Here is a 20,095-nt window from a genome sequence, read left to right as displayed (position 1 = left end):
AGGAGGTGCATCACAACGACAACCACCCGACTCAGGATGCTGGCCCGCCGGGCGCTGCAGCCCGAGCAGCAGCGGCGCGAGGCAGCGCCCCTGCCCCCGGCACGCATGCAGGCGCACAACCTCCAGAAGCCCTTTCGCAGCATCGGTTCACTGAACCCTCACCACCCGTGGGAAGAAAGTCGTCTGCGTTTGTGGACGAGGAAACCGAGCACATATCCAAAGACAGGACGCTGCCGAGCAAGCCTCCCGCTCACTCCTCTCTCTCCCACCTCCCACCGCCAGGCTCCATGGAGGGCGCTCCCAGGCTCCAGCCTCCCACCCGGACCGCCCTGGCTCTGCTTCACACGAGCACCCAGGGAGACCCAAGCTCGACACCCACACATCTGTGGCTCACGTCTGTGATGGGAACTCTGCATTTCTCTCCCTCACAGGGCAGATGACACCCGGGGTCCCCGGGAGGACACCGTCTGTGGCTCGCACTGCTGACGAGCAGTGTCTCTCCAGACATGGAGCGGAGGACGCCTGGGCTGCGGGCGGGCGGCGGAGGACGCCTGGGCTGCGGGCGGGTGGCGGAGGCCGCACTCCCTCTGGGTCCCCAGTCTCCCACTGGGAGGAGGTCATTAAGTAAACACGAAAATCCTGAAGCCCCGACCCGACGGCGGAGGTCAGCTGGATCCGCCTCACACCACCCCTCCCCCTTAATGGCACTAGGAGTAAAGTTTGACTCCTTTAAATATAATCCAAAATTGGGGCCTTTTCTACCACGAGAAAAATATCAAAAAAACATCTCTTTGGGCCATTTTTGTTAGTTTAGTATCATACGACAATTTATAGTTAGGGCTGCTGCTGCTGCTAAGTCGCTTCAGTCGTGTCCGACTCTGTGCGACCCCACAGACGGCAGCCCACCAGGCTCCCCCGTCCCTGGGATTCTCCAGGCAAGAGCACTGGAGCGGGCTGCCTTTTCCCTCTCCATCTGTGAATGCTGGCCCCTATGTTTTCTCACTTTAGACTAAAGAGGGAGACAACAAAAATAAAGAAACAACTCGGGCAGACAATAATTAAAAAAACTAAGCAAATTATCCTTATCAGCCACCCACCTACTCCCCAAATCCCCTACAACTAAAAATTTCCGTGACATTTCTGCAAGCGAAAGTAACTCCTCTCAATATCCATGACAGTCTTAAATGCCAGGCACGCACACTGTTAGGAATGAACAAGACCTTTTATGCATCTTCACTGATCCCTGTATGGGCGTCCCAGGAGATGCTAGTGGTAAAGAACCCCCCTGCCAGTGCAGGAGACATACGAGCCCTGGGTTGGATCCCTGAGTCGGGAAGGCCCCCTCAAAGCGGGCACTCCAGAACTCTTGCCTGGAGAATCCCATGAACAGAGGAGTCTGGTGGGCTACGGTCCACAGGGTCCACGAAGAGTCGGACACGACTGAAGCGACTTAGCACACAGTTGCTTCGTGTCTTAGTTTTTAAAGAATTTAGTACCGTGATAAAACAAAACAGCAGGTTACAGCTTTTCTGACAAAACGAAGGCCCTTCCAGCCTGGCCTCTACTGATGCTAGCAATCCTGGCACAGTGTTTCATCCTCCGTATTTTCTCAAACAACACTGGGGGCTGCGAGATGGTGCCTGAGGAACACAGAGGCAACCTCAGGCTAGCGCAGCAAAAAGGGACAGCTACTGTGCTGGAAAAAAGGAGACAGTCTACATACTAAACCACGAAGCCCCGATCCATTCGCAACAGGCAGCCACAAGCCTATGGCGTCCACTATCAAACGATGCCAAAGGCGGACATCCGTCATAACTCAACAGGACTGGCGGTTCCACACATACGCTTTCCAGATTCACACTCAGAATTCAGACTAACACAACACAGGATCCGAAGACTAAAAGTAAGACTTAAAAACCACAAAGCACTGTGTTTAAATCAACCCCTGAGAAAGTATATTCAAGCGGAAAAACACACTGATCCACCCCTAAGTGGTGGTTTCACGACCTCAACAAGAGCAGGACAGAGGCTACAAGCAGGACCCAGGACAGAAGGGGAAGGGAGGGCGGGTTGGCGGAGGCCACCAGCTGGGGCAGCCGGCTCTCAACCCCACTCACGCTCCGGAGGCCGGGTCTGAGCTGCAGGTAGGGCAGGCGCCACCGCCCAGGGGCCTCAGGAGGGCACGTGGGCAGCGCATCTTGCCAGCCACCTCACTCGCCCGTCCTTGGCACAGTCCCAGAGCCTGACTGCCCACCCCTCCCGCCTCCCGGCCGGGACACACCATATGCAGGCAGGCACAGGCCCGTCTGGATGCCCTCCGGCTCTTCTGGGAAAAGCTGCCCTGAGGTTTCAGCCACAACACAAGCAGCCATTAAGGCAATAACACAGAGAGGAGCACAGCACGTGCTCCCAAGCGCTGCCCCGACGTCTGAATGGTTTTAAATGTCACCTTCAGGACACACCTTCACCCCCAGGGGGCCGGCCCCTGACCAAAACAGCAGAAGGAGAGAACACATTTAAAATGCCCTGTAATCTACCCCAGCCTTCTATCTGTTGTTCCTCTCTTCCAGGACTGCGTCAGCAATTCCTGAGGATGTTTCAAAACCTCACATCCCAGTCCCTGCACCTCGCCCGGGAGGCAACACATCTAAATCACTGCTCCGAGGGGCAGATGCTCGGCTACTCAGGGGTCCTGCTTCCCGCCAACAGGACCCCTTGACCAGGCCCTTCCAGAGAAGAGGGGTGACCTCCGAGGGCCACCGGCTGCAGAGGCGTGGGTAGGGGTCCAAGCAGGCCACAGGCCCTCCCTAAGGCCCACACAACCCGGCCACAGGCGGACAGACACAGGCCGCCTCGCCAGAGCCTCATTCAGTTACAAGCAGCCCAATGACGCCCGCTTTCCGGCACAGCCTCTAAGCTTCAAACTGAAATATTAAGTCAGGAGTAACCTGAGGTTAAATATTTAAACCAGGAGCACAGTGGCACTTACCTTGCTGCGACTCACACAATTTCTTCCTTATGGTTTAAAAAACGACCGAACTGCTATTTATGGCTGAACTGCTCTTTTCAGAAGGAACCATACAGTTTTTTGAATCCTTAACACAGACGCGTGCCCCTCTGGGAGCAGCAGCAGAGCCTCGGTGCCCACCCTGCGTGCAGGTCAAGCCCCGCGGCCCTCCCTGCTGCCCAGGAGGCCGGGCTCCGTACTGCCCAGGGCGCATGGCCGTGCCTGCTGAGACAGCAGAGCGCGGCCTGCAGCTGCTTCCCGTTTCCGGCTGCAGAGCGGGAGCGCACAGCCTCTGGCCCGGCGTGCCCCACAGAGACGGACCGTCTCCTACCGCAAGGCCCGCTCTGCCCCACGCGCTCCAGCCTCACGCACTGAGCGGGGAGGCGGCAGCCCGGACCAGCCCGCGGTCACCCTCCAGAGCTCCCACCAGCTCCCCTGACCTCTGTCCACAACGTCCAGGCCGAGGAGGAGACTGCAAAACACGCCCATTTCTATTATAAGCACTAATTAGGATTTTAAAGCCTGACATCAGTCCTCCCCAGGCACTCACTCGGAGGATAATTAAACTTACCATTCTTGAAAAGCACACGATGCCTGCACCATGTTTCAAGTAACATTTGACAGAAATGAGCTGCCCTGAGGGAACCCCAGGACACAGCCGCACCACCCCCCCCCACCTGGGAAGAAGTCCGCGAGACACACCTGTGCTCCGTGAGGACGCTGACCGCGGACGGGTGGTTGGCACAGTACGCCAGGTACAGGGTCTTCATCTGCGGCATCAGGCTGAGGAAGCAGCCCCCGACCCTCTGCTGGGCCTCCGGCAACCTGCAGACAGCAACATGGAGCCGCACTTAGTAAGCATTGCACAGGGCAGCCCCGGAGGGCGCCCCCAGCCCCGGCCCCCGGGGAGCCGCGCAGCAGAAAGCAGGCCGTCCCCTCCTCCAGCCTCCAGACTCCAGGACCTGCACACCAGCCCCTTCCTCAGGCACCGAGCAAAACAGATGTCCAGGAGCATTATGTCGTGTGTACATAAGGAGAAACACAACGTGTGGTTACTTCGTCGGTAAGGTTTCCTGCTGAAGTAGCCACTAGACAAGCGCAGAAGCCCCACAGCCGGCTTCTCGGGTGGGAGGAGAAACAAGAGGCCTGCAGAGCGGGGCGGTCACCCCGCCAGGTGGGGGGGACGGTGCCGAGCGCCGGGGGCCGCGGGACCCTACAGCCTGCCCCTGAGCAGGCCCTGCGTGCACGTGAGCGCCGGCGCTCCGCCCCTTCACTGGGATCTGGGGTCAAAGCAAGTGGGCGCCCGCACTGCTGGCAGACTCCTGCCCAAGCGTGAGCCCCCACGTGGGTTTCAACAGTCTTCAGAGATTAGTCACAGGTTCGTGTATCTGCAGGATAAACAGTCACTGACTCAATAAACTGACTTCACATCCAGGCGGGCACTGGGAGCACATTAAAAACAGAGGAAGGCTTGGGGGGGGGGCGGTCTCCACCTAGAAGGCAGCTGCAGGCTCCAGGGGGAGACAAAGCCAGCTCAGAGCTCAGCTGGACGTAACCGAGAGCGAGCCAGCGCCTCACTCAGACGGCCACACACGCAGGCGCCCCCGGAGGGGGACACAGCGCAGTCCAGAGGGGCACAGGGTGCACCCCAGAGGGGAGAGGGCACACCCCAGAGGGGGAGAGGGTGCACCCCAGAGGGGATAGGGCAACACCCCAGAGGGGAGAGGGCGCACCCCAGAGGGGAGAGGGCGCACCCCAGAGGGGATAGGGCAACACCCCAGAGGGGAGAGGGCGCACCCCAGAGGGGAGAGGGCGCACACCAGAGGGGGACACGGTGCAGTCCAGGAGGGGCACAGGGCGCACCCCAGAGGGGAGAGGGCACACCCCAGAGGGGCACAGGGCGCACCCCAGAGGGGAGAGGGCACACCCCAGAGGGGGAGAGGGCGCACCCCAGAGGGGAGAGGGCACACCCCAGAGGGGGAGAGGGCGCACCCCAGAGGGGAGAGGGAACACCCCAGAGGGGGAGAGGGTGCACCCCAGAGGGGGAGAGGGCGCACCCCAGAGGGGCACAGGGCGCACCCCAGAGGGGAGAGGGCGCACCCCAGAGGGGGAGAGGGCGTACCCCAGAGGGGCACAGGGCGCACCCCAGAGGGGAGAGGGCGCACCCCAGAGGGGCACAGGGTGCACCCCAGAGCGGGAACAGCCCCCCCAGTCACCAGGGAGCAGGCATCACACGCTGCCAAGGGCGCCCTCCCCAGAGGCTCTGAGACCAACTGCTTTCTACCAGGACCCGGACGCCCAAGACACACCTACCCTGAGACACTGGCATCTCAGGAGGCGACGGTCACGCTCGGACGCCAGGAAACAGGCAGGGGCGGGCTTCTCCCTCGAGAGACCCGGCAGGGGCCCCACCGCCTGGCTGCGGGGCTGAAGGCAACAGCAGTGACGGGACGTCCCAGTCTCGCCGAGAAGAGCAAACCGCTGCCGGAGACGGGGCACGGGACGCCTGCAGACGCGCTGCCTACGTGACGACATGACAGGGCTGCATGCCCTGCTCAGCGCTGGGACAGGAGCTGCCTCGCCCGCCTGGGCCAGACCACAGCGCCACACACTCACACTGCAATCTAGGTCAAGGGGCTTTAATCTGCTACATGTCCACGAACTATATACGGACAACGACTTCAGTATATAAGATTTTCTTTCTTTCTTCCCATCGAGCTTGGCTCTAGAGTTTTACTACCTCTCTCAACCCAACTGTGCAAGAAATCACTACGGTCGCCACCATCAGTTTATGAAACCTTCATAGTCCATCAACTCGCCAATCTGAACTAGCAGCCAGAGCTCAGAAAGGTTACGTGAGTGGTCTTAATTGGAGCCTAGGTATTATGCCAATACATCTCACACGTTAACACCATGTAGATCACCGAAATAATGGAACATACAACACTCACAAAGATCTTCCAGGCAGAACATGACTTGAGAATTGAGAGAGAGGGTGTTTCTCTCTCTCGTGCTTCCAGAGGCGGGTTTGAGAGCATGGAGACGTGCAGCAGCGCGCAGGGCTGTCCCACGTGCCCCTGCAGCCTCCGGTGGCCCCACACCACGCTGTGACAATTAGTGCTGGGTCAGAAAGGCCTGCTACTGTGGCTCTATCACTGATCTGATGGTAGGAGGGGGTGGTCTGGTAGGAAGAGTCATCAATCAAGGACCTGCTAACAGGCGAAGAGTTACAGCGGTCTGATACCAGGTGAGGAGTTATCGATGGTCTGGTAACAGGTGAAGGAAACAGGTAAAAGCTCTAGTCCATTCAGGCGTGACCTGAATCAGACCCCTCACGATGAGACAGCGGCAGCGACAAACAGATCCAGGGGCTTAGATCTGACACACCGAGTGCCTGAAGAGCTATGGACAGGGGTTCATGACACTGTACACGAGGCAGGGATCAAGGCCATCCCCAAGAAAAACAAACGCAAAAAGGCAAAATGGCTGTCTGAGGAGGCCTTACAAATAGCTGAGGAAAGAAGAGAAGCTAAAGGCAAAGGAGAAAAGGAAAGATATAGCATCTGAATACAGAGTTCCAAAGAACAGCAAGCAGAGATAAGAAAGCCTTCCTCAGCAATCAATGCAAAGAAATAAGAGGAAAAACAACAGAATGGGAAAGACTAGAGATCTCTTCAAAAAAATTAGATACACCCAGGGAACATTTCATGCAAAGATGGGCTCAATAAAGGACAGAAATGGTATGGACCTAACAGAAGCAGAAGATATTAAGAGGTGGCAACAATACACAGAAGATCTGTACAAAAAAAGAGCTTCACAACCCAGATAATCACGATGGTGTGATCACTCACACTCACGTAGAGCCAGACATCCTGGAGTGTGAAGTCAAGTGGGCCTTAGGAAGCATCACTACGAACAAAGCTAGTGGAGGTGATGGAATTCCAGTTGAGCTATTTCAAATCTTAACAGATGATGCTGTGAAAGTGCTGCACTCAATATGCCAGTAAATTTGGAAAACTCAGCAGTGGCCACAGACTGGAAAAGGTCAGTTTTCATTCCAATCCCAAGGCTATGCCAAAGAAACTACTGCACAATTGCACGCATCTCACACGCTAGTAAAGTAATGCTCAAAATTCTCCAAGCGAGGCTTCAACAGTATGTGAAACAAGAACTTCTAGACGTTCAAGCTGGATTTAGAAAAGGCAGAGGAACCAGAGATCAAATTGCCAACATCCACTGGATCATTAAAAAAGAAAGAATTCCATAAAAACATCTACTTCTGCTTTATTGACTATGCCAAAGCCTTTGACTGTGTGGATCGAAACAAACCATGGAAAATTCTTAAAAGTGGGAATCCCAGACCACCTGACCTGCCTCCTGAGAATTCTGTATGCAGGTCAAGAAGCAACAATTAGAACTGGACATGGAACAACAGACTGGTTCCAAGCTGGGAAAGGAGTACGTCAAAGCTGTATATTGTCACCCTGCTTATATAACTAGCATGCAGGGTACATTATGCAAAATACTGGGCCAGATGAAGCACAAGCTGGAATCAAGATTGCCAGGAGAAATATCAATAACCTCAGATACACAGATGACACCACCCTTATGGCAGAAAGTGAAGAGGAACTAAAGAGACTCTTGATGAAAGTGAAAGAGGAGAATAAAAAAGCTGGCTTAAAACTCAACATTCAGAAAACGAAGATCATGGCATCCGGTCCCATCACTTCATGGCAAATAGATGTGGAAACAATGGGAACAGTGAGAGACTTTATTTTTCTGGGCTCCAAAATCACTGCAGATGGTGACTGCAGCCATGAAATTAAGACGCTTACCCCTTGGAAGAAAAGCTATGACCAACCTAGACAGCATTATTAAAAAGTAGAGACATCATTTTGCCAACAAAGGTCCGCCTAGTCAAGGCTATGGTTTTTCCAGTAGTCACGTATGGATGTGAGAACTGGACTTTATAAAGAAAGCTGAGTGCCGAAGAATTGATGCTTTTGAACTGTGGTGTTGGAGAAGACTCTTGAGAGTCCCTTGAACAGCAAGGAGATCCAACCAGTCAATCCTAAATGAAATAAGTTCTGAATATTCATTGGAGGGACTGATGCTGAAGCTCCAATACTTTGGCCACTTGATGCAAAAGAACTGACACTGGGAAAGACCCTGATGCTGGGAAAGATTGAAGGCGGAAGGAGAAGGGGACGGACAGAGGATGAGATGGTTGGATGGCATCATCGACTCAGTGGACATGAGTTTCAGCAAGCTCCGGGAGTTGGTGATAGACAGGGAAGCCTGGTGTGCTGCAGTCCATGGGGTCACAAACAGTTGGACAAGACTGAGTGACTGAACTGAACTGAACAGGTGAAGAGTTATCAATGGTCTGATTCAGGTGAGTTATGAAAGGTCAATAACATGTGAGGAGTCATCAATGGTCAGATAACAAGTGAGGGGTTACCACTGGTCTGATCCAGGTGAGCTGCTGATGGTCTGACACGGGCGAGCGGTCCGCGGTCTGGTGCGGGCAAGTAGCAGTGGCCTGGTGCCCAGCAGTGGCACAGGCAGTGTCCGCAGCCTCCCCAGGGAGACCACCCTACAAGGCGGGCGGGGACGCCCAGGGCCCGTCTCCTTCCCCAGAGCAGAGAGGGGTGAGCTCCAGGAGAGACGTGAGCAAGCAGAGCTGCCGCACAACGTCCCCTCATGGCACGTTCACTCCCGCTGGTGCTGCTAACTGCAGGGAAAGGGTTCAGGGTCCAGTAGCCACCAACTTCCCGGGGAGACCAAGGGCAGCACGAGAGTGTGGCCGTGACCTGAGTGAGCCTCTGCGTCCCACCTGAGTCTGTCCACTACCAACCGAGAGAGGCGTCCCTGTGAGGGGACACGAGTGCCTCCACACTGGAGCCTCGGCGCTGGCAGCGCCTGGACCCCAAACCCTGAACGCGGACGGATGCCAGAGGCCCAGGAAGGCGGCAGCACCTGAGGCTCCCCCAGAGGAGTCCCCATCGCCGGCCAGCAGCTCCAGCCCCCGCCTTGAGCCATCCGTTCACATCCCCACGTGCCATTGGAGTGCCTTCCCTTCCAAACCTCCTAGACATGCAAGGTTCTAGAGCTGAAAACGTTTCCGTGGAGTCACGTGGTCTCATTCAACGAGTCAGGAGGTTGCGGCAAGAGCCACTCAGGACCTCCCAGGTGACACGCAGGGGCCGATCCTGATGCGGGGCCCACTGTGCAGAGGCCCCGCTGGGGTCGGAGGCAATGACTGCGCTTGCCTGGGTCGGCGCACCACCAGCCCCAGTCGCTGCCTCACCAGGCCAAGTCCTATGCTCTGCTCTCAGGGACAGCCCAGCAGAACCAGAGAGTGCTCTGCGCCTCAGCCGGTCCATTCTACGAAGTTAAGTATCATCTCTGGATCCCCCCGTGTTTCTATTATTTGGATGGTTCAAAATACAACTTTCAGACAATATAAACCTTTATTCTCTAGCTCAAATCTGTATTTTGATAATAATCTAAAACAAATACTATTTTACTGTGAAAATGTTACAGTAATGGTCCAGGGTCTACAAAGGTGAATTTATTTATATCTTAAGACATGCCCTATAATTAACTTTGAACATAAATACACAATGTTTATCTAACCAGTAGCAATTATGTCAAATGTTTATTTCAGTACTTTCTTCAATAACCTGAAGCCCCACAAAATATAAGACAACTAATGGGAACTCAGCCTACAGGACACAGAGGAGTCTGCAACTCAGCCAGTGCAAGCAAGCAGGAGAGCAGGCCCAACACGCGCGGCGGCCACGCCAGGGAGCCGGGGCTGTGCCAGCGCGGCCCACGGCCCAGGGCGCAGCAGCAGGAACTGGACCCAGTGGAGGGGAGGGTGGGGAGGGCTGGGCACACCGCCTCCTGGGCCCACCCCTGACGAGCGGGCCTGCCAACTGAGCTGAGGCCCTGCAGCAGAGGGGGCGGGAGCCGGGTATGGGCGGGGCTCCCACCGACGCCCGCCGCGCGGGAACCAACCTCCTACCTTAGCTCCCCCCACCCCCAGGCCACCCCTGTGGCCCTCCAGGACAGCCTGTGAGAGACAGCTGGGAACAAGTACAGGAATAACCAGGCACCCCCAGCTTCTGAGCAGAGCTGAGGCTGGACGCTGCCGGGGAGATGGACGGGCAGGCGGCCACCCGGAGGTCCGGGCCCTGTCAGGAGGTCCGGGCCTTGTCAGGAGGTCCATGCAGGACACAGGGGGAGAGGCTGGCCTGAGCTAGGGCGGGGGCAGCGCAAGGGCAGGGCAGAGGCTGCCACAGGAACGAGCACCCTTCCAGGACAGATGAATGCGCGGGAAGGTGTGCCAGGTTGAGTGCTGGGCACAGGGTGACCCGCGAGGGCAGGGGACAGGACAGTGAGTGAAGGAGCAGATGTGGGTCCCGAAGAGCGGGGCCGCTCAAGCAGCACGGGCTCTGGGGCGGCTGCCGTACTCCCATCACCGCAGTGCTTGGCCGAGCTCCCCTGAAATCCAACTTCAGCTTTCCTCACAGCGCTTCCGCACTACCGTCTGTAATTGCCTCCACCACCTTAACCAGCTGCCTCCCTCCCCGACTACCAGCTCCTCTAGGACAGGCGTCACTTCTGTCTTGTTAACACGTGTCTGGCGCGCGCTGGGTGCTGCCTAAGCAAGCAGAGGACAAATGAGAAAAGGCGGGAGAAAGCTGGCCGTGCGTCCGGCCCTGCATGGACCTACAGCCCACGTAAGAAAAGCCGGCGCGGACGAGGCACAGAGATGTGCGCCTGTGAGCAGCACGCCGTGCTCCCGACCTCGGCAGGGTCGGCACCGAGCCGCGGTGCTCCCCTGCGTGCTCCCTTCCTTCCGCAGCCGCCACCCCAAACAGCCACTGCTCACAGGAAACCTCCCTCCCGGCTCGGAGCAGTCAGCAGATCCCATTGAGGAAGAGAGTCCAAGATACACTTTTACTGTAAAGGTTGATATACCCCAAACATTTGAAATAACCCAGTACTCACCTTTGGAAATGTGAAACCTAAAGTTAATCCTAAAGTTATATCCATCTGAATTTTACAATTATTAGCCTCTTACTTACTTGGTGCATTCTTCTAAAGACTGTACAAGCATTTGCTGGAAAGAACATATTTCTTCTAGATTTCCCATTAAATGTGACGTGTTTGCTGAACTTAACCTAGAGCCGAGAAAAACAGGAGACACGTGTGGGCGGTCTACTCATGCGCCCGCCGCGCCGCGCCGCGCCCCGCCGCGCCGCGCCCCGCCGCCTAATACACAAGGAGCTTTCTCGTGTCTTCAGCTGCATTCTATCCCAGCGTTTCAGCTGCTGTTCTCTGAAAACACGAGGCAACAGCCAAGTGGACCACTGTTCCAACACTTGACACAATTACCATCTAACTTACTTCTCGCTGGTCTGCAGGGGCCGTAGGTAGGTTGAAAGCACAGTCTGAAGTTCTTTAGAATATTCATTTTCTGTTTCCAAAATATTCTGTAGCACCTACAATAAATGATAAGTATTACTTGACATTAAGACGTATAAGCTTTGGAAAGTTCATCACTCCTGTTCAAGTCACACTGTTCCTTCTATGTAACGCTGGTTTGTTTAGTATCACTCCCTGTGATTATTAACTAGTAAATTCCGGTAATGAGTTATTATCGAGGCTTATCCAACTGACTTCATCTTCCTGCCAAGCATATTTAACTCAGGTACGCCTAGAAAGTGCCTGGATGCATCCCACCCTCAGACAGTGATGCTAAGTCTGTTTAGACAGAAAGGAGGAGCCACTGACAAGCACGACAGCGCGGCGACACGGATGGGTCTCCACAGCACGCGCTGCACGAGAGAGGCCATTCACAGCAAGGGCAGCCTATGCACGCCATCCACGGGAAACCCAGGACAGGCCAAACTGATCTGTGCGCGCAGGGACGGGGGGCAGGGGGACAACGGGGAAAGGGACGTGAGATCAATTTCTGGAATAACGGACAAGTTCTGCCTCATGATTTGGGTGGTTGTTACACAGACATATACACCGGCTAAAGCTCACCGACTCATACCCTTAGCATCTATGCACTGTGACGTACGGAAAGTGCATCCATTAAAAAAAACAAACATGAAGTTCACCCTTTGGATGGCATCTAGTCATTCTAAGTCAATTTCTGGACACTGCAGACCTTTACCAGAGAAAATGACCATCTCAGATCATCCTATACACGTTACAAATTAAAGGTCCACCAGCATAAAACCACCACTGTATGCAGAGATGGGAGAAAAATTATGAATCAACCTTGAAATTAACATGTTTCCTGACAGCCTGCAAAAAATACAGACAAAAGCAGTTAACAACTCCTAAAAACCGAGAAAGAAATCTAAGTGTAAAACAGCTGAGCTCAAACATGAGCCCCTTTCCACCGCAATCAATGGCAGGAGCACTGGTCCCTGGGGCGGGGCTGGGCGGGGCAGCCCAGGTCTGCAGGGGGAGCCTGATGGATGGATGGACCTGGAAGGCCGAGCGAGTGCCCACCCAAAGCACCTCCCATCCAGAGAAAACCCTCCTCTACACAGGAAGAGTGAAGCCGGGAGAGGTGAACCCCCTCTCCAGCCTCAGGCTGAGGGCTGCCTGGGAGCCATGAGCCCTCCTCAGCCGTCTGCTCCACCCCACTGTGAGAGCCTGCGCCTTCTCCAGTCATGACGTCACGCCACGCGCATTTTCTGAGGAGCTACTTACTACCTGCACTAAATGCACTGTCTCCCAAAACTAACACAGCACCTAAACTGATCCCGCAGAAGAAATCAGACAGAACAAAGACTCCCAACATGCTCGGTTTTCTCCCGATTTTCAATAATCAAAAGGTATGTTTAAATGTTTAAGAAAAAAGTAACCATTAGCTAAATTTAGAATCAGCATTGACACAAGCAACAGGAATCGCCGTGTGCTCACTAGGGGCCTCCGAGCTCCGGAGGGGAGTGGGGCCATTCGGGAGCGCAGGGGCCCGAGGCGGCACTGCAGCCGAGGGGAGGGGACCAGGCTCTCCCTGGCTGCGGCAGCTCTGGCTCCGCTCCATTTCGCCCCTGAATGGACGGGGAGGGGCCGCTCTGGGAGACCCTGCCTTGTGGGGAAAAGTGGGTGCCGCTCTCACAGTTACGACACTGCCCCTCCAAGAAACACCCAGTGGGCCCAAGTGTCAGAGGACTGGAGGGTGGGCGCACCGTGTGACCCTGCCTCTGCGTCACCATGGGACACGCTTCGTCCACGTTACCCACAACTTCTCCTTACAAAATGACCCGAAGCAAATCAAGTACCACGAGTGGGTCCCTGAACTAAAAAAAAATTTAAATCTGTTACAGATGAGTAAGACAAAAAGCCCCTATTTAATGTGAAAACAAAGGCTCAACTCAGACTCCACGTCTAAGAACAAACAACAGGAACTATCACAGTGAAGTGAAAGCGCTCAGTCGTGTCTGACTCTGCGACCCATGGACTATAGCCCACCAAGCTCCTCCGTCCATGGGATTGTCCAGGCAAGAGTACTGGAGTGGGTTGCCATTTCCTTCTCCAGGAACTATTCGCAACACTGCTAAGAACATGCGTGGAACCCGACACACCCACTTGACAAACACAAACAGCTCCCACGCGACAGCAGCATCGGGAGTGTGAGCGCAAGGCAGTCGGATGACCCTCCTCAGCCACGGGGCGAGCAGACACGGAGCGCCCTGAGAGCGCACCAGGACCCACGCACACTGCGCTGCCCGACTGCCTCTCCTGCAACGGCTCAGCTGCTAACCGAGTCTACTGGCTGCAAACACAACCTTCAATTAAGTGCTCAAGACCAGCTCTAGAGCAACCCTGCCCAAACCACCCAGACTACGCTCCGTGGCTTCCGCAGACGCTGAAGGACCCACACCGGCCCCAGCGTCCACCGCACACCCTTTCCGAGCTCACAGCATGCCGTGGGCTCCAGCCATCACCTGTCTCCCCTTCCTGGACTGCTGCGCGCTCTGGCTGCTGCAGGACCCCATGGGACATCACGGCCCAGCCGCCACGGCTCCATCACACACAGGCGGGTCCAGAGAGGGTTGGGAAAAGCAGCCGTCACCGGGCACCACGAGGAGGGCGGGAGGCGTGGGGCAGCCTGGCCAACAATGGTGCCCACAGGGGGACCGCATCGGGCAACTCACAGACAATCCCTGGCTGTCAGCCACAGCGGCAGAGCCAAACAAAGGACCGACTCATGCCCTGCAGCCCACAGAAGCCCGCTTCATTGCTGCCAGGAAAGAAGCGTGGAGCGCCGCTCTCCTTACAAGTGAGTCATAGCCATCACTGCAAATTCCGTGGGTGTCGTATGTTCTGTGTGTTGTTGACAGTCCTCTAAAAATAAATAACTGATTTACATGTAACAGAACATGTAACATGAAGAAAACTTTTCAAGATTTGATGCAGCCACAATAAAACATTCCATCACAAACTACAGCCAGGACTCCCCTGGTGGCTTAGCAGCTCTGCCCTGTGCTCCCGACGCAGGGGCCTGAATTTGACCCCCGGCTGAACTCAAGACTAGCAGAGCTGTCCTTACCCTCTCCGCCCACCTATAACCCCCACACCACAAGGGGGAATCACCATCACACATACTCTTCCAGCCCATTCTATTTAAATGCTTAGTACTTCAAGTTTCAAAAAGTAAATTACTAGACAGGACCCCCGCCATTTATGAACCAGAGCGTGGAAGGGGGAGAAGGAGGGCAGCCGTGCCTGCAGCGCCCCCGCTCCCAGGGCGGAGGCCTCGGGCCGCCCCCGGCCGTCACTGACCAAGGGTGGGGTCCTGATTTCTGCGTCCTCAATGCTTCAGGACATTAGGTCTCGAGAAGAGTCGGGGGGTGGATATAAAATGTTTCCATTATTATCCATTTAAAAGGAGCTACGTTCTTACGGTATTTCTAAACTTGGGGAGTCACAAGACTGTGGGATGCTGGAGATTCAGTGTGCAAGAGCTCCAGCAGAAGCCGTGGGCCCACTCTGCTCTGTGTCACCCCAAAGATAGCAGACCCCGGCCTAACCCCAGCCCTGCACGTCTTCCCTGGACAGCACACGTGTGTAGGTCTGCCTGCTCCTTCAAAAAAGGGGCTCCTCCTGGCCTGTGGCAGAGGTGCGGAGAGTCAGCTCCCCGACTCGAGGCAGGAAGGGACCTCACAGACACCCCGCCCAGCCGTCCCCGCGTGGCACAGCTTGCTCGCTCTCCACTCACAGACCCAGTCCTGGCCACTGCCGGAAAAGCTGCCCTGTGGTCTCCATCCGCAGGAAACGAGGACACTGCACAGGAACCGCGGGGGCAGGGCCTGTCCCGGCAGCAGGCGGTCAGTGTGGACGAGGGCCAGGGGCAGAGGGGCAGAGGCAGCAGGCGGTCAGTGTGAGGGAGGGTCAGGAGCGGAGGGCCAGAGGCGGCAGGGGGTCAGTGTGGACGAGGGCCAGGGGCGGAGGGCCAGAGGCGGCAGGGGGTCAGTGTGGACGAGGGCCAGGGGCGGAGGGCCAGAGGCGGCAGGGGGTCAGTGTGGACGAGGGCCAGGGGCGGAGGGGCAGAGGCAGCAGGGGGTCAGTGTGGACGAGGGTCAGGAGCGGAGGGGCAGAAGCAGCAGGCGGTCAGTGTGGACGAGGGCCAGGGGCGGAGGGGCAGAGGCAGCAGGGGGTCAGTGTGGACGAGGGTCAGGAGCGGAGGGGCAGATGCAGCAGGCGGTCAGTGTGGACGAGGGTCAGGAACAGAGGGGCAGAGGCAGCAGGGGGTCAGTGTGGACGAGGGGCCAGGAGCGGAGGGGCAGAGGCAGCAGGCGGGCAGTGTGAGGGAGGGGTCAGGAGCGGAGGGGCAGAGGCAGCAGGGGGTCAGTGTGGACGAGGGTCAGGAGCGGAGGGGCAGAAGCAGCAGGCGGTCAGTGTGAGCGAGGGGCCAGGAGCGGAGGGGCAGCCCCGAGCACAACGGAGCGGGCGGCCCCGTACCGGGCGGTGCACCAACGACCTGACCCCGTACGGGCCGTGGGGAGACACTGACCAGTCCTGGGCAAGGTGGAAGAGGCAGAGGCCATGAGGGGTGAGAGCAGCCAAGGTTGGGCTGGCTGAGCGTGGCTCCAGGTGAGCCTCCAGCCACCAGGCCTGGGTTCTCCCAGACAAGCAGGCAGAGGCTCTGAGCAACCCCAGGAGCCAAGGGGACGGGTGGGGGCAGGTCTGTCTGGAGCACAGGAAGGGTCTGTGGAAGTCTGCTACAGCATGAGGGACAATGGATGTCTACTCTAACGTGATATACCAGCGATCACCGCCTACTGGGTCATGTTTGCAATTTTTCAAAGACAGAGCTCCCGAGCCTGTCGTGACACCAGGCGCATGCGGACGCCGGCAACGCGCACCTTCTGTCCGCTGCATAAGGAGCCCTGACTCGGCCCTGAAGACAAAGCCACGTGCCACACGACACGGAGGGCGTGACAGCCACTCTCTTCCCAGATGGACACAGTCAGGAAAGCTCGCTCTCTGACGGTGACGGGGAGACTCCTGTCCCCTAGGAGAGGTGCCAGAAGACTGTCCAGCCCCTAAGGGGTGAGCACACAGCGTCTCCAAGAGAAGGGCCTCCCCTGACCTCCCCTGGCCAGGGGTCTGTCACCAGGCGGGAAGCACAGCCGATCCCTTTCACTGCCACACCTACCAAGCTCAGAGAGGTCACACACTCACTCCCTTTAATTACACGATCCCGTCACCCTTGACTACCGCCCTGGGTAATGAATCCTCAAATGGGATGCCCGTGAGCAAACAGAATGGTATGGTGGCCGCAAATGCTTCTAAACACACTTCCTAATAAGCATGGGTCCCTAGGACTGCAAGTAGATCCAACCAGTCCAATCTAAAGAAAATCAACCCTGAATGTTCACTGGAAGGACTGATGCTGAAGCTGAAGCTCCAATACCTTGGCCACCTGATGTGAAGAGCCAACTCATTGGAAAAGACCCTGACACTAGGAAAGACTGAAGGTGGGAGGAGAAGGGGACAACAGAGGATGAGATGGTTGGATGGCATCACCGACTCGATGGACAGGACTTTGAGCAAACTGCAGGAGATGGTGAAGGACAGGGAGGCCTGGAGTGCTGCAGTCCATGGGGCCACAAAGAGTCGGACACGACTGAGCAACTGAACAACAAAATAAACACGAGAACCTCCTAAGGGCCAACACTCACGAGGCACCTTACGGCCCACTGCTAACCCCGTTAACGCTGCAAGGCCAAGGCCAGCGCTACCAGCGTTCTGTTACAGAGACACAGCCGTGCAGGCGCGGGGGCTTCCCCCAGGCCAGCCCACAGCAGGGCGTCCAACCCCGCACACAGGGCCTGAGCCCCGCCAGTCACCTAAAGAAGGGCGCTGCTGACCGTCACTACCTGGAGAGCGAAATACATCTCACAGCGAAAATAAACCGTGCTGCCGGGCCCTGTCCCCAAACTCAGGTCAGCCCTCCGCGTGACGCAGCCACGGGGCTTCCTCCCCCACGACCCTCCGTGTCTGAGCCCCGACTCCGCCTCCCGAGGTCTCGACCCCCTGTGACATTCCAAGCCAGCCTGAGCTCTGGGGCCAGAGCAGCCCCCACCCCCTTTGCCAGCGTGATGGAGGAGCACAGGTCCGCCACATTCCTGGGCACACTGCCTTCTGCCCTCAGCGACAACACTTTCACACAGCCAAGTCACACTACCTGCATAATTTTATATTCTGATCATTGTACTTAACATGAAAACACGTGCTGACGCTTTTTAAAACCCCCTGTGCACCTGTGAGAATTAGAAACGGGCCCACCACTGGCGCCTGAGGCGTCAGTGCACAGCCACACACGTAGGCTGCTTGCAGCTCATTGCTGAGCAAAGCATCCTACGAAAACATCCTCGCTCAGACATCTCTGAAACCATCTCAGGTAATGTCTCTGGGGTGATTTCAAGAAGCAGAAATACTACGTTAAAGGCTTGGGTGTTTTCAGCATTCCACACACAGTTTCTCTTTTGAGAAACGCTTTCTGGTTCTGTAGGCAAGGAGCGTGAGGGTGGCCGTCCACCAACAGCAGGCGAGACCAGAGGCCAGAAACCGACAGCACCTCTCAGGCCCCTCGGGGGGCGGGGCGGGGGGGTGGGGGCTGCAAGGCCACTGCCCCAGGGCAAAGCTCCCTTCACACCCACAATGGGGAGGGGGTGAGGCCACTGCCCCAGGGCGAAGCTCCCTTCACACCCACAATGGGAAGGGGGTGAGGCCACTGCCCCAGGGTGAAGCTCCCCTCAGGCCCACAAGGGGCGCGAGGCCACTGCCCCAGGGGACGCTGCGACTGCACCCGCCTAGGCACGAAGACCCCTGGGGGGACAGAGTCAGGTGGGAATCCCCCCCCACCCAGTCTGGGGCACTTTACCTCTACGAGCTCAACCAGGTACCCCAAGTGAGTATCAGAGAAAAGGCAACAACCCGGATGTTTCCAACTCTGAGACACTGGAACGATCAGGGTTCCCAGGGGTCGGGGGTCGGGCTCAGGGTGGCAAGGAATGAACAGGCCCAGAGGATTTTCAGGGGTGAAGCAGCTGGCGCCGTAATGATGGAGCAACGGCGGGTACGGTGAGCGCCGCAGGGACCCCTGGGCTCCGGACAGCTGTGTCGGTGCAGACTCTCCTGGGAAAGCATCCCGCCTGCTGAGTGTGCTGAGGAGGGGTCCGCGCCTGTGTGGGGCAGGGGCTGCAGGGGGCTAGCTCCCTCTCAAGGGCACGGTCAGCTTAAATTGCGCTGAATAATAAAGTCCAGTCTGACAACGTGTCCAAAGAACTGAAGAAAACCATGCTTAAAGAATTTTTTTAAAGTATGAGAACAATGACTCAAATACAGAATGTACTGACCCATAAAACGAATCAAATGGAAATTATTAACTGAAAGGTACAATAAATAAAATGAAAACTTCACTAGAGGGGCTCAGTGAAAACACAAAAGACCCACAGGGATTTTATACTCCCTAGAATAGAATAAAAAAAAAGAAGAAAAATGAACAGCACCTCAGAGACCGGTGTGATACCCAGTGCTTGCCAATCCATGCTCAGCGGGTGTCCCAGAAGCAGGGGCGGGAGAGGCGTGACCGGCCCGAGGACGGCGGTGAACCGCGAAGGTCCTTGTCCTCTCCCCGGTGGCATCGTGGCTAGTCTGGACCATCGCACAACAGCAGAAGCCACGCAGCCTCCCCACTCGCGCCTGAACCTCCAAAGGCCTGCATCAATAGCTCCACCTCCAACACTCCCCCACCCCGGCATTCCCCCACCACGGCTCCCCCCCACCTCCGACACCCCCCAACCCACAGCCACCCCCCACCTCCGACACCCCCCCACCCACGGCTCCCCCCCCACCTCCGACACCCCCCCACCCCGGCATTCCCCCACCACGGCTCCCCCCAACCTCCGACACCCCCCAACCCATAGCCACCCCCCACCTCCGACACCCCCCCACCTCCGACACCCCCCCACCACGGCTCCCCCCAACCTCCGACACCCCCCCACCCACGGCTCCCCCCCACCTCCGACACCCCCCCACCCCAGCATTCTCCCACCACGGCTCCCCCCACCTCCGACACCCCCCCACCCCGGCATTCCCCCACCACGGCTCCCCCCACCTCCGACACCCCCCCACCCCGGCATTCCCCCACCACGGCTCCCCCCAACCTCCGACACCCCCCAACCCACAGCCACCCCCCACCTCCGACACGCCCCCACCCACGGCTCCCCCCCCACCTCCGACACTCCCCCACCCCGGCATTCCCCCACCACGGCTCCCCCCAACCTCCGACACCCCCCCACCCACAGCTCCCCCCACCTCCGACACCCCCACACCCCAGCATTCTCCCACCACGGCTCCCCCCACCTCCGACACCCCCCCACCCACGGCTCCCCCCCCACCTCCGACACTCCCCCACCCCGGCATTCCCCCACCACGGCTCCCCCCCACCTCCGACACCCCCCCACCCACGGCTCCCCCCCACCTCCGACACCCCCCCACCCACAGCTCCCCCTACCTCCGACACCCCCCCACCCCCAACAC

At 57.3% G+C, this 20,095-nt stretch overlaps 1 protein-coding gene across 3 annotated transcripts in view; it reads right to left on the bottom strand.

The window, feature by feature from the left end:
- Positions 1-20,095, bottom strand: part of ARHGEF7 (Rho guanine nucleotide exchange factor 7) — a 103,851-nt gene that overhangs the window by 23,209 nt on the left and 60,547 nt on the right. For all 3 annotated transcript variants that reach the window (XM_052649913.1, XM_052649914.1, XM_052649912.1), the window contains exons 7-9: positions 11,426-11,520; positions 11,104-11,199; positions 3,710-3,832 (exon numbers count right to left, since the gene is read on the bottom strand). In XM_052649913.1, coding sequence (XP_052505873.1) covers positions 3,710-3,832; positions 11,104-11,199; positions 11,426-11,520 — 314 coding nt within the window. The remainder of the gene's footprint in view (positions 1-3,709; positions 3,833-11,103; positions 11,200-11,425; positions 11,521-20,095) is intronic.

The sequence above is a fragment of the Budorcas taxicolor genome, chromosome 12 (genome assembly GCF_023091745.1).
Source record: "Budorcas taxicolor isolate Tak-1 chromosome 12, Takin1.1, whole genome shotgun sequence".
NCBI classification, from domain to species: domain Eukaryota; kingdom Metazoa; phylum Chordata; class Mammalia; order Artiodactyla; family Bovidae; genus Budorcas; species Budorcas taxicolor.
The sequence above is the reverse complement of the archived record's forward strand: the minus strand, read 5'-3'. Positions and strand labels throughout refer to the sequence as shown.